We start from the raw sequence: 14365 nt of genomic DNA on the forward strand, positions 1-14365 counted from the left end.
CTCAGTTAGCTCAGTCAGCACCTGTCCTCCCTGACCGATCTCTGACCAATTCTTTTCCTCCCCTGCTGATCATTTCTGCACCAGTATTGCTCCTAATGTTGTAACAGCAAAAAGATGTTTCTGCAGCTGCATAAATAATTCAGTATTTTAAACTGATCTGTCCAACAACCCAGCAACAACAAAACAGCCTGATTTCAGAACTGGTGGAAAAATGTTGTTTTAGTAATAGTGTTATCTTCCCTTAATGGCTTGATTGAGGGTGATATCTTACCTTGTATTCCTCATGTGCAACAGGAAGGAATTGTGTGCTTATTTTCTGTGGGCTTTCTGCATTGTCAAGTTCTCATAAATGATTTGATTAGAATATTAACTTGTTCCTTCTGTCTCATATGCTAATAGCATTATGCCATCATGTCATCATTGTCATGTAATTATATTACTGGAACACTGTTCATAACTGTGTGGCCTTCATGTATGTGTAACAACTAACATCGGGTAAATCTATTTACAGAATGCAGATGCATTTTTCATTGGCAGTTAGGTAAAAAATGAACTGCTTTGCTTCTGGGTATACATGAAGTGTATACAGCATACATACAATTGATTCTTCTTTTGATTAAGCTAGATTTTATAAAAGCAGGGATAGATAGAAATTTTGGCGATGTGAAAATAGGGACACGGATAAAACAAAATACTGATGTTCAGCTGTAACATAGTTATTTCATACAGTGCATGAAATAGTGAATACTGTTACTTTCTTCAAGTACAGTACTGCTTGTATTTTGATTAATTCTTCTCTTATACTCACTTTGTTTAACCAGCTCTTTCTTGTGCTATAAAGTCTATATAGACAATAAAGCATCTGAATGACTATGAGAATTCCAGATAAGTGAATGTGTCAGAGCTAGTTTCTTCACTCAAAGCATCATTGAGACATTTTCGCTAAATGTTTTAGGTAAACCATCTGTAAAACCTGATCCTAAGGTGTCTTACAGTAAAACTTGATTGTAACCTGTCATATTCCTTATATTGTGATATGATTTTGTTCCCTATCTAGTGAAGTCACTTACTAGTCTCAACAGAAAATGACATGGCTTTTTGATCATGTATTTCCAACCATCATTTTGCCTTTAAGAACATGTTTTATTTAAAGTAAATATGAATGCTGAATACCTTGATAATGACCTTAAGTCAAGAAGTCAGTATCTAATTAACAGAATATTCACCTTAAGATACAAAGTCAGTTTCATATTTAGAAACTTAATCTAATTCTATTAATAAAACATAAAATACAAATCCCTGAATACTATGTGTTTGTCCAGCCTAATTGATCACTTAGCTAAGAAATTTATGTTTTACTTATATTACTTTTATGGTTTAAGGTTTCAAATTAGGAATAATAAAATATTTTATCTCATTAAATAGCTAGTAGTTGGGTTTGTAGTAGAAGTATCTTCAGTTTGGATATTGGGAAAAAAACCGCCCAGTGGACAGAGGCAACAAAACAAGAGCTGATTGGCACCATACATCAGACTCAATGCTATTTCTCTTTTTTCCCTCTACACGCTACCTGAAATACCTATTCCATGCCCCAGCTTCTTAATCTGAAGATTAGATTGGTAATTGATTATACATTTGAGACCTACATATATCTTACATAAAACTGCATACATTGCACATGGGCTCAGTTTTAGAGTTGAAGATACATTGCAAGTTGCAATAGCAATTCTGTTTTGTTCTGTATAGCACGTGCATGTTGAAATCTGCAAAATATACCTGCACATTGAACATTATTGCAGAGGCAATGTTGTTTTGACAGGACTAAAGAAATAGCTTTATATTGCTTTAAAAAATAGTTGTATTGAGCTGAAACTCACATACTTCTAGCAGATTTAGCAGATTAGTAGATAAATTGAAATGGCTTCTCCATTATAAATGCTGCTTCCAATTTTTAGGTGGCTTGTATTTTTTTTTAAGCTTTAAAATCTGAAGAGGATGACTACTATATTAATGGTGCCTGGACTATTGACTGGCCAAGAAAGTTTGATGTTGCTGGAACAGCTTTCCATTACAAGAGGCCAACAGATGAACCAGAGTCTTTGGAAGCACTAGGCCCTACTTCAGAAAATCTCATAGTCATGGTAAAGTTATAATGTATTTCTGAAATTTGAAAATTTATTTGTGTTCTGAGAAAAGACAAGGCCATGAATGAAATCAAAACAGGTTGTGCTCCAGGAAATATCACAGAAAATGCCTCATCTCTTTTAGATGCAGTTCAGAGTAACAGTAGCTAGAAAGTCTGAATGGGGCATATATTGTATCTCTGCATACTGCTTATACATGGAAGTGTTGAGAGACAGTTCTGTAGATGTCAGTGGTTTTAAGCCTGGCCTGAGTGTGAAGATTATTCTCACCACAATATAAGTATCATGATTTGTCCCATGTTTATGTTGCTGTGACATACAGTGTTCTGAACAGATGGTGCAAAATACAGGAAGGTAACAGAAGATGTGACCAGGATCCTGATACCCTGTCTCTGACAGGAGGCAGTAGTGAGCCGACTGTTGCATTACTACATTGACAAGAAGTATAAGAACAAGGCGACTCGTGCCCTGTATATTCTGTCAGCTGCCAGACTTGCAGTTCAGGGATTGCTTGAGCCGTAAGGGATATTTTCTTGTATAGAATGATTGTTGCCTGGATATTCACATTTTAGGCAGCATTTTCAAACACATGAGTCCTGTTTCTTCTTCTGTAGGTGTGGATCAGCTAAAGAGTCTATATAGAATGAGTTACACAATTATTATAGTGCCTTTCTCATTCAGTCAGTGCCACTGACTTTCTTACTGAAGGTTCTCTGGTCTTTTGTCCAAAGAAGATAGGCAGATACGACTGCAAAATATTGTGTAAGATAGAAGGGAATGAGATAGTAAGGGACAAGAAGTACCAGATTGCTGTATTTAACATGATATACATTGCTAGCAACAGAAAGAAAAAGTTTGATAAAGTCAAAGGCTAGTGTTGGACAGATGTTGTGGAGGGTAGTGAACAGTGAGGGTAGCCAGAAACTCAGTGACTCTTGCACTTCCATCTCTATCACCTGCAGCGATATGGCTGCAGTGAGAGTTTTGATACTTCTTTAAAGGAGTCAGAGGTGTGATTCCACCAAGCTAATGCTGTTGGCTGTTGAATTAGGGGAAAACAATGACAGTGGCAACAGCCTGTTGCTGTTACTATTTTTACAATTATTGTAGTCACTGGAAGTGCAAACAAGGGCAGAACTAGGTTCATAACTGCTGTGTGAGTAGCTCCTCACAGGATTTCAGTGAGGACTGCTATATGTTTGCACAGTAATGTCCTTAACCAACTTTGACCTCACGTAATTATTCAGCTGTCAATTCCCATTAAGACATTAATCTAATGAAAGCTGGTTTTCTCTTAACAATTATGTTAAGAATAAAGAACTGACAGAAGTTATTAAGTTGCTAAGGAGAAAAAAGACAAAGCTCACTTTAGACAATAGTACTTTTGTATATGTTTTAAGTTAGTCCAGGTTCTTTTGGGAATACCTTAAAGAACTACTATGACTTCCTTTATTACTTTTTTCCCTTCCTTAGAACATAAAACAAACCTAAATTAAATGTCACTGTAGTTGCCCTCTGCTTGCCTGTTTTAATGGTATAACCAGTTGTTTTCAACTACAGATTCTGCTACAGGAACAAAATTTGGGTATAAGGTATAAATTCAATGTTCCCATCTCTCGCACTGGCAGTGGAGACAATGAAGTTGGCTTTGCATGGAATCATCTGCCTTGGTCAGAATGTTCTGCCACTTGTGCTGGAGGTAAGACACCAGGCAGTCAAGCTACAGGGTAAAGTGAATTGCAAGACACAGTTTACTGCATAATTGTCTAGGTAATTAATTGAAAACATTTCTTTCAGATATGCCTCAAACCTTAATTTAGTGTCAGAACATTCATTTTATCCCAATGGGTTTTGTTGGTTTCGAGTACTTTTAATATGTTCAGATGTTTTTGTTAAATACAGTGTGTCTTGGTAGTGTGTTTTTCTGCTGATGCTTCTTCTGAGATTCTCTTGAAGCTGGTATGTTTGCTTTTTGCAGGAGCTTTCTTGATAAAGGACGACAGAAGTTTTAAGTAAGGAAATTAAAAACCAGAAGGCAAATAAGGCAACTGTAAATAAAGGGATGTGTCGTTGTGTGTTTGTAGGTATGCTTCACATGATCCTAGTCAGCCCTCCTATCCTCCAGCCACCAAAGTTCAGGATGCATACTAGCAAGTCCTCTGTAGCAGGTGATAACAACTGGATAATATTTCCCAGCCCATAGCAGTATCTTAAGAATTGTTGCCCTTTCGCAGCGGTGGGGGATTTGTAGGTTGTCCCATGTGATTCATGGGTGCCTTTTACCCACAATTTACTATATTCCTAATCCTCCCTCTAGTGGCCACCAGTGCAATTCTTTACCTCTGGCTGGGAGAGCAGGACAGTTGGCTTCCTTCAAAGCCAACACCATTGCTGCTGCAGGGACTGATGAGTAGAAGTGCTGTGTGAACAGTATCTTTCTTCTCTCTTGGGACTGAATGCATCTTCTCTCCAGCATAACTCTTTTTTCAGAAGATATGGGAGAGCGCTTTAAGTCCAACTCAGAATTTCAGTTTTCTATGGTACTGTTCACTGCCCACAGCAAGAGTGAGACACCATGGTTTTTTAAAGAACCTTTGGACCACGTATTTGTCTGTTTGGTTTTTTTTTTCTGGCTACTGGAGGTATTCATGTTTGGAACCATTGTGACTCATTTTTCTGCTGGGACCTGTTGTGGCTGTTACTAGTTGTTTGCTCTTTCAAATACAGCTCTTTCTTTGCTTTGCCATATATCATACACAGAGGACATCACTAATTATTTTCTGTGCCGCTAGATAAAGTCTCAAAACAAAATAGAGGAAGGTACTAACTTTCTCCAGTATCTTTTATTGTTCATTTGTGGAACCCTGGGTGACAGATTGCTTTTTTAACTACTGTTCTAGTAATGGTGAGGCTGGTAGGCAAAGGAACATTTTAAAGAAGTAGTATAGAGGTGGGAAGTGCCTAGCTCATAGCAAAAGACAGTTCCAAGTAATAGAACCTTACAAGTACTGCCAAATCATATTTTTATGATAGCAGTGAGTTAATGATCTTTTTGAAGTCAGTGGGAGAACTCCCATTGATTTAGGTAGAGACGAAATTTTAGCCATGGGTCTTCTGTCATGTGGGTCATTGTCATTTCACAGATTTAACAATATACAATGGGAAAAAATAATTTGCTCTGAAGGAATATGCACTTCTCTAGCTTAAAACATTTTGACTTAATTAACTTTTAACAGAAGATATGTGCATCCCTGAAAACTGTATATGTTTATTAATTTTAAAATTTTTGACATTTATTATTTTCAATAGTTTATGGTGGGTAAACCATAAGGCACTTGTCTTTCCTTCCTTTTAGCTTAGTATGAGGATATACTGTGGTCACTTATTTTCACTGAGCTCTGTGCTCAGGAAATAAATATTTCATTGTATCTAGAATTCTTATTAAAAACTGTATCTGCTTTCTCAATATGAGTACCTGCTATTCCCTGCAGTTTATGAAACACCTTTCTCCATGTGCCAAAAGAAGACAAAATTCTAAAAAGGAACTGAGTCAGGGAAAAAGAAAAGGAAGACAAAGGTGGTAGAGACAGAGACCATAACTGGAAAATTTGGCTAATATAAATATGAAGAGTTGATAAAACTTAGAAACAAAACCACTTCATGGCTTTGTTTATTTCTGTAGGATTCATTATGAAGTCTGTTATTGAAGTTCTGGTTTTTTGTCTTTGGGAGAGACATTTTGCTCTACGTCAGAGGAGAACAAAATATTAAACAGTTAAAGAATTTCTGACTGAAAGTAAAAAAAGGACAATAAGCAAGGAATATTAGTATGGAAATTATTTTTTTATTTATGAAGTTAAAATATATGGTGACTTTGGGACAAACTGCAAACAAGTTAGGGCATCGGCGTCTTCCTGCCTGTTATTGTAGTTGATGTAGCTCACCTGTAGTGCATACACTGGTCAAGGTTTGATCGTATGATCTGACCCGATACTTTGGCTTTTGCCATTTCTTCTGCCCATTTCTTGGGATCGAAACCATGAGCTTTGGGGTCGGAGGTCAATACAGTTGTTGTTTTTGAAAGAGACTCTTTCGGCATTAACCCCATCGTGTCCAATGCTTGTGGCGGGAACATCACACCCATTCCTGTACCTCCTGTGTGTCTCAGGAATTCGTTCATTAATAACTTGCCCCCATCGGCTCTGGTTTCTGACATATCTTGATCAAAAAAGCTCTAGATGGTGTAGAGCCAGATACACTTTTATATCAAAGCATAGGCTTTGTATCAAAGTTGTAGGCAAATCTAAATTCTAGTCAACTCATTTTTTTGTTCATCTCTGAACATGCCTGTATTTTAGCATTATGTCACAATTGCAAGTATATGTAACATTTCAAAAGATGGCTTAAAAGAACATAAAATTAGCAAGTATTTAGAAGCCGAGAAATGACAAGAATTGTGTTTTCTGAGGTTGTGGCTGTTCGTGAAACAGGGACCAGTTGAGCAGGGACCATTCTCTGAGGCCATGTCAGAGGCTAGTTCATGTCCACTTCTCACTGCTCCAGTCTAGCAATCTCTAAATCGGACTGACTGTTTGATAGTCAACAATAGTCTGACATACTATTTGACTAAATGTGTGATGCTTAAAACTTAGTTGATGTATGTTTTTTAATTCAAAGAATCTAAAAAATAAAAAGTAAGAACTTCATTACAGCCCACCAGATTGATATTTCTGTATTGTGAACTTGAGGGTATGTGCTGAACATCATGAAGTAGAGCACAAAAACAGGAACAGCATTTTGGCAGTGCAAAGTTTAAATAGTTTTGGAGTGTTTGATGTTGCAGAAGTGTCCAATTTTCTGCAGTCTTGTCATAGTATTTTGAGAGCAATTCACTGCATTCAGCTGTTCCTAGAGTCACTTGTAGGCCTTGTCTTGGAGAAGGATAAGTAGAGCTGTCAGGAGCCAAGAAGCAAGCTAATAGCAAGCTAGGAACAGCCTACAATCTTTCATTAGATGATAACATGCTGCCTTTTCCACTGGACTTCTGTATTTTGTTCATCTCTGTTGTGCTGACAAGTCACATCTGAACAGTAAAAGTGCTTTAACTTTTCAAACAGGACCTCTTTTCTAAGGCTTGTCTCAGTTTTGCAGAATAGGTAGAGCATGGTAAATGGAATGGTAGGGAGGAGGAGAAGGGTTTCCTGGTTACGACAGTGTGAGCGCTCTGGATTCTATTCCTGCCTCCCATTTGTGGTTCTCATGTGATACTGAGCAACTCAAAGCATATATTATAGTCTTACTTGTTAATTATCAGTTCATTGTTACATGGGGACCTCTCTGGAATGTCTGACCTGTGAAGCATGCAATGCATTTCATCACTGCATGAACTGTGCATAAAGCAGAGTATTCTGAAAACTCAGCCAACCACCTGAAATCAATGGACTCTTTCCACTGTAGACATTGTGCCTCCTCTTCCGCTGTATTATTCATAAAGTGGTCTAGGAGATAAAGTTTGTGAAACAGTTACATATTTAGATTGCCTCTAAAAAGCAGAAGGAAGTTAGAATTTCTTTCATGAGAGGTTGTAAACTGTGTATTTACTAGTGTCATTCAAGTTAAAGGAGAAAAGAACAAAATATTCCATAGTTTTCTCTGCCAGTGAACATCACCTTCTGTACAGTGAACCAAGCAGAATCAAGTCTCCAAAGTCTGAGGTTTATTTTGATATTTTCTTATGTTTTTCTAAAAATAGGTTTTTCAGATCTACCAGGTAGTTAAATAAGTCTGCCTGGTAACAGGCAACTTTTTTTCTTTTTTCCTTGGATTCATGTACTCGTATGTAGGATGAGAATCTAATTTCATTCATTTTTAGTATGTCTTAGTGTCTGTTCATAGACTCAGAAATCCAGAATTGCAGCTTTTCTTTTTGGACACTAGAACCAGTATTTTCTATATTGAAAAAGATTTCTTTAAAATACAAACTTAGAGTATCTGAGCTAGTTCTTCCTATCTGGGAACATTACGTTAAACTGAGCTACATGTATTCTCCATATGAATTCCTTTTTTCCTGAAAGCTTACTGATAACTGTTCTACTCTTGAGTCAAGAGTTTTCAGAAGGAAATTTGTTACTATCTTACATAGGTCTTTATAGGTGTGTCAGACACAACTACAGGGAAACTACGCCAGAGAACACCAGAATGTACAGAGGGAGGAGTGAACAGGGAATTCAGAATTATAGGATCATAGAATGGTTTGAGTTGGAAGGGACCTTAAAGGACCTTAAAGATCATCTGGTTCTAGCGCCCACTGCCCTGCCTCAGGCAGGAACACCTTCCACTAGACCAGGTTGCTCCAAGCCCTGTCCAGCCTGGCCTTGAACACTGCCAGGGATGGGGCAGCTACAGCTTGGATGGATGGATGGATGGATGGATGGATGGATGGATGGATGGATGGGAGAGTGAATAAGTGAACAGTTGAAAAGTTCACTGGAATTCAGAAAAAAATGATGACAACAACATATTTTCCTTAAGAAGCTCACTATTATTTAAAGAGAAAGTCTGAGAAAGGGAAAAGTAGAATACATAGAAACAGCAAATAAATCAATAAAATGATGGCTGGAAAGAGAAGAAGGAGGTACTAAAATAGGAAAGGGTGATATATATCGCTTACAGATAACAGAGTTGTAGTTTATTTACTGTCATGCCTGTCTTACCGTACATGTTATCTTGTAGCTTTCCAAGGGCAAGTGTATCTATAATTAATAAGGAAGTGACTGGTGGTGCTATTGTTCCAAAAAAATTGAAAGAAAAAAATCCTTCTCTGTGTTTTTACTTCTGTATAAATTTAAAAATAAACTCCCAAAAGTGCATGCCCCCCTTTTTAAAATTTCTTCCATGCTTAATAATTAATTCTAGCAGTAAATGGGAAAAAATTACAGCATTTGTTATCTGGAATTTACCAGGTATCCTAAGAATTGGTTTTGATCATTCATTCTATTAGAGTTCATCTCGAGATGAGTTAAATGTCTTAGATATTTATGGGTTTTTATGACATAGTATACTATTATAAGTAAATTGATAGCCATCCAGTTTTCTTTGTTGCTCATCACTCTTGTAGAGTGGTGTCTACTGTGTTTTTCTTTCATGCCCTTGAATGAATAATGAAACTATCTTTAGACAAATAAAGCATACTTGTCCTCATCAAGAAAAATGTAAGTTTGGCTCTGTGATGAACATCTTGTGATCTTATGAGTGAACTCAGAAAGTATGTCTGGGTTAACCAGCATGCACTAGTTTTAGTGATACAGGATTCACCATATATTGGTATTGGCATCTTTATAATTAACTGTTGCAATAGCAAACCACAATTTGGGGGATTGCTTTTAAAAATAGATATAACATTTACATGCATGCAATTTTAATTTAAGAATAAAATGTGTTTCATGTAATTTAAAAGTTGGCTGCTGAAAGTCATGCAGACTATTTGTGAATTGAAATCTGCAAAACATCTCAGTTCTCTGGAGATTATGGTCACTAAACCACTGGAGTTTTGTTTTCTATTAGAATTGCATTGGCCAGTCATGAGGACATTTTATTATAAACTATAAATCTGTAGATTTGAAAGGAGAATGTTTCTGTCTAACTGCTTATAATTAGTCCCCCAAGAGTTTAAATGAACTTGTTTAGCAGTGCTTTTTAGATTATTTTAAGAGAGACCATATACTCAGGGAAGAGTTGATTATTTAAAAAGAGTTTTTTCAAGGCCCATGGGTTTAACCAAGTTGTAGCTGTTGTCTGGATAAAAGCTGCACTTCTAGCTTTTTCCATTTCTTTTTCTTGTCTAAGTTAGAATCTGAATTTTGTTTCTGCGATTTTATTTTAAATAACACTGTAATTAATATGGAAAGATGCAAAGTATGCATACTGTGTGACAAGATGCTGAAGAATATTTTAAAACAGGATTAATATGTCTCCTAACATGGATTAAAAGTTCTTCACTGGGTGAGTGATTAGTGATGAATACTGTCTTATGGATGCTATGCTACCTGACAGATTCAATAAATAACACATATGACTTAAATTTTTTTGAAAAATGAGCACAATGATACTTTGTGTTCATAGTACTTCAGAATACTTTCTTATTACATAGCTCCTCAGAAATGAATTTACTGAGGCTGCCAATTTTTAGCCAAAACCTAGAAGGAAATGTGTCTGATGCCAGTAGGAGATTCAGTCAAAACATTACATTAATATCTGTGCTATCCCATAAATGTCTTTGCGAGAATGGTATGCATTATTAAAATGCTTAATTCTGAACTACGTATAAATTATTTTTAAGCAATTATATTTGACAGAAATACCATTATGAAGGCAGCATTCAGCCTATTTTATCAGCCATCAAGAGAATTAAAGCAGCTTATGATAGAAAGGATAAATGATTATTCAGCAGTTGAGATGAACATAAATTCTGTGTCAGCTAGCACCACCATGTTAGTAGCATTGCTGTTTGGCTAAACCTTTAAAATACTGTTTCTTGTCATAGTGATGTTTGAGTAGAAAATTGCAAAAGAAATACTCCTACTCAGGTTGTCATATCTGATTTTAATAATTTTCATCTGTTGGCAGTGTTTGCATAGATTATAAAATTTAAAGTGAAATAATCTTTTCACAGCTTCTCAAATACTTAGATCTTCCACTTATCTGTTAAGAACCAAAGAAAGTGATAAACCCAACATTTTTCTCTCTCATACTGCAATTGATGTCTTTACTAAAATAGTACTAAAGGAGTACAGAACCAAAGAAAATAATTTGTCACTCTGTGTGTCTGTGTATATATCTATATATTTAGAGAGAGAAAGCTAAGTGATTTGAAGTTTTGAAGAAGTATAAAGATGTAGAAATAAGTGACAAATAGGGCAGCATAAAAAGTAGAAATTTGCTGACAGTGCAGTGTTAGAAGACATAGGGAAGACTGGGATCCGTTGTAATCCTGATAAAGGCAGATTTGATTTTAGGATGTATTTATTTAAAAGTATAAAGGACACTGCATAAGTCACTAGTAAAATCGCTTTGGAGTACTGGGCACAGTTTCTATTGTGGCTGTAGTAAACTCAGGTGTGATCAGGTTTGTGGAAGTGTTGTGAGGCTGATCATGGGAGGCTGATCAAAGGAATGGTCTACCTAACAACACAGAGACTGCAAGAGTTGAGTTGGTTAACACAATATAGTTACTTAAACTGAGCTCTGTTGTGGCTGTAGTAAACTCAGGTGTGAGCAGGTTTGTGAAGGTGTTGTGAGGCTGATCAAAGGAGGCTGATCAAAGGAATGGTCCACCTAACAACACAGGGACTGCAAGAGTGGAGTTGGTTAGTACAATAAAGTTAACTTAAACTGAAAGAATGTTTTTAATTAAAAAAAATCCTAAATTGGCGATTAATACATCTAGAATGGAAATTGGAATGCTTTTAATAGTCAGAGGTGAGAAGTTCAGAGAAGAAAAATGTATTTGGGATTGAAGTGGACCTTGAGTAGTTTATGAGAGTGGTTACACAGAGTGATTCCCAACAACAGAAAGGCGTTGCTTCTAGATGTATGTTCCAAACTCCTTTGTTCCAAGGTTATTTAATTGCCCTTACAGTGCAAGATCACACTGAATTTCAGCTTCATATAATTTCATGTAGTTGAAATATTACATGCTGAGAATGCTATAAATTGAACATCTTGATGTGAAGCTCTCAAATCTTTGATATCTGATAGGTGAATACCTGAAAGAGAACACCTGTATGTTAACATAATAAACCAACAGCTGTGGAGGCATGTACTTCAGGCCCTTGAGGGTCCCCCATGCTAATGATTTGAGTTGTTTCTCAATTCCAACTGGGCCTAACTATCTAGCAAAATATCTTTTTTCCAACATATAAAGCACATAAGTTGAAAGTTAGCAAAAAAATTGAGGTTGAATAGTATTCAAAAATGGTTGGGGTTTTTTAGCTGGTTCATGTAGATTTGTGTATGTAGGATACACTTGGAAAACAGTCTGGCAGGCTTCTGTGCTGTTTGGTGGTACCTGCTATTGTCTTATTTGTCATCCAGATACCTCTAGGAAGAAGAACCTGATTGGTTTACCTGGCTCACCTGCAAGATGTGTCTCATATTAATATCTTTTTCATAAATAAATCTTAATTTAAAATTACTGTGATGTTTATGGTTAACCTGAGATGTCAGATGTGTGAAATTATTTACAACTTGATTTAAAGTGCTTGCTTTGTAAAGGTTACATGTAGCTGTAATCAAAAAGGACATATCCCGGCAGCAAAGCTCCAGGCTCTGGCTTTAGGTGCTGCAGAATAGTGAAGACTCCACCATTAAGCATCTTTGATCTCAATATCGTTAATGATTTTGAAGTGAAGTGGGGAGGCAGGTGATCTTGAGGGCTGATGCAAAGTTGTCACCTGCTAAACAGGCATCCTGTAAGAAATGTAAGAGTGATGAATCTAATTTCCCTCCTGCTTGTCAGGAATGTCAGCATTAGAGTTGAGGGCACGTGGAACATTTTATGTGCTTAGAATCCAGACTGCTGGATTTTCCTGAGAGTATTTGAATTAATAAGGCTTTGTCTTTACGTGAGGGAAAATACACATGTTTTGTGGGATGCCATGACAGTAGCAATTTGCTATTGCAGAGAGAAGAGGTTTCAGCTGGGAGTACATCTCCAGAAGAGTACTCTTAACTGTGTGCCATAGAAAGGTGAGGGGTCTAAGAGGCGGGGAAAGCAAAGATATTTTTAATACACATTCTGAGCTACAGTGCAGACAGGGATGCAAGATTCAGGAGGAGCTCATGGCAGGAAGACAAAGGGTTTGATCTGCAACCAGAAAATAAGACACTGGTCTAGCACAAGCAGGTATGAATTTTCATCCTTGTCTTCAAGGTGGTTTAGGCATTTACAGGCAGGTTTAGACAACAGACAGGTGGTTTTATATCAGGCTCTAATTAAATAAAAGACTAGAAATAATCTATGGGCTAGAAACCACACTCTTGCCACCTTAGCAAATTACCACCAAGTCTCAGAAGTTACGGCATGCTTATGAGAATTAGGGATCCCTTTAGGGTGAGAAGGATTCGTACCTACTCCTGCATTTGCAGCCTCCTGGGGGAGTGCATGCCATCCTCAAGACTCATGACTGTTGGGAACAATGTCCTTCACACATTACATCATGAAGACATTTAATTTGTATATAGACTGGGAGATTTCTGTTCATAGCCAAGCAGGATGCTTTGTGGGCCAAACTTCAGGGATCTCAAGGCTTGACTCACTGTTGGAATTAAATACCTGAATTTCATATAAGTCACATATAAGTCCCAAGATTTTATTCTTGTCCATAATGAATAATGAAAGAAGCCTTGCAAAGTGAGTTGTTTAGCTTGCTTAAAATGAGCAAAAGGACTACAAATACCTGGTGAAAGAAATCACATGTTTTTAGTGGGATGTTTAGTGTCTGAAAAACATATTTATATAATTATTTTTTATTACTGCACGTCTATCTCCTATAAAAAGCTTGTCTTAAAATGAAGAGGGGGCTGTAAAATAAAGTTGGCAGATATTTGAAGCCAGGATGTTTTAATGCCTATTTAATAGTATGCATTTCACATGTTGGAAAAAGTTAAATAATGGCTTCTATTTTTAAGAAAGGATTAGGGATTTTTGCAACTTTTATCATACAAATAATCATATTACTTCAGTATTATGACTACTCATGTTCAATAAGACCTGCGTATGAACTGCAGATCCACAGTCTTTTTATGCTAGCATTCATCATACAGCTTGTTCTAAAAAGAGAGGAGGAGGTCATGCTCTTTACAACAATACTCTGAGCTGCACTGTTGTCATATCAGTGGTACTTTAGTGCCTTTTCTTCAGATCCTGTTTTTTAAAAATAATAAAATTCTCGATATTCTACCTTATGATGTTGCCTTGACATTGATAGGTTGTTATGTTTTGGGAATAATAATCAGGTCTGAACTGCCCTGTTGATGGTTAACAGTGAAGTAAGACCTGGGAGTGCCAGACAAAATGAGTGTTCGCAGAAACAAGCTGCATCTTTCAGAATGAGTAATACTCTTACTATTTTAATGCAGAAAATGATTACAGAAGAACATGTATAAAAATGCAACACTGTTTCCCAGTATTGCTGGGTTATTTTAAACCAGAGCACATAAAC

At 36.6% G+C, this 14365-nt stretch overlaps 1 protein-coding gene across 5 annotated transcripts in view; it reads left to right on the forward strand.

Annotated features, from left to right (window-relative positions):
* The window catches only part of ADAMTS6 (ADAM metallopeptidase with thrombospondin type 1 motif 6), a 144338-nt gene that overhangs the window by 110889 nt on the left and 19084 nt on the right, over positions 1-14365 (forward strand). For all 5 annotated transcript variants that reach the window (XM_030470371.1, XM_030470370.1, XM_030470372.1 and 2 more), the window contains 2 exons: positions 1978-2141; positions 3705-3843. In XM_030470371.1, the coding sequence (XP_030326231.1) occupies positions 1978-2141; positions 3705-3843 (303 nt within the window). The remainder of the gene's footprint in view (positions 1-1977; positions 2142-3704; positions 3844-14365) is intronic.

Source organism: Strigops habroptila, chromosome Z (assembly GCF_004027225.2).
Source record: "Strigops habroptila isolate Jane chromosome Z, bStrHab1.2.pri, whole genome shotgun sequence".
NCBI classification, from domain to species: Eukaryota; Metazoa; Chordata; class Aves; order Psittaciformes; family Psittacidae; genus Strigops; species Strigops habroptila.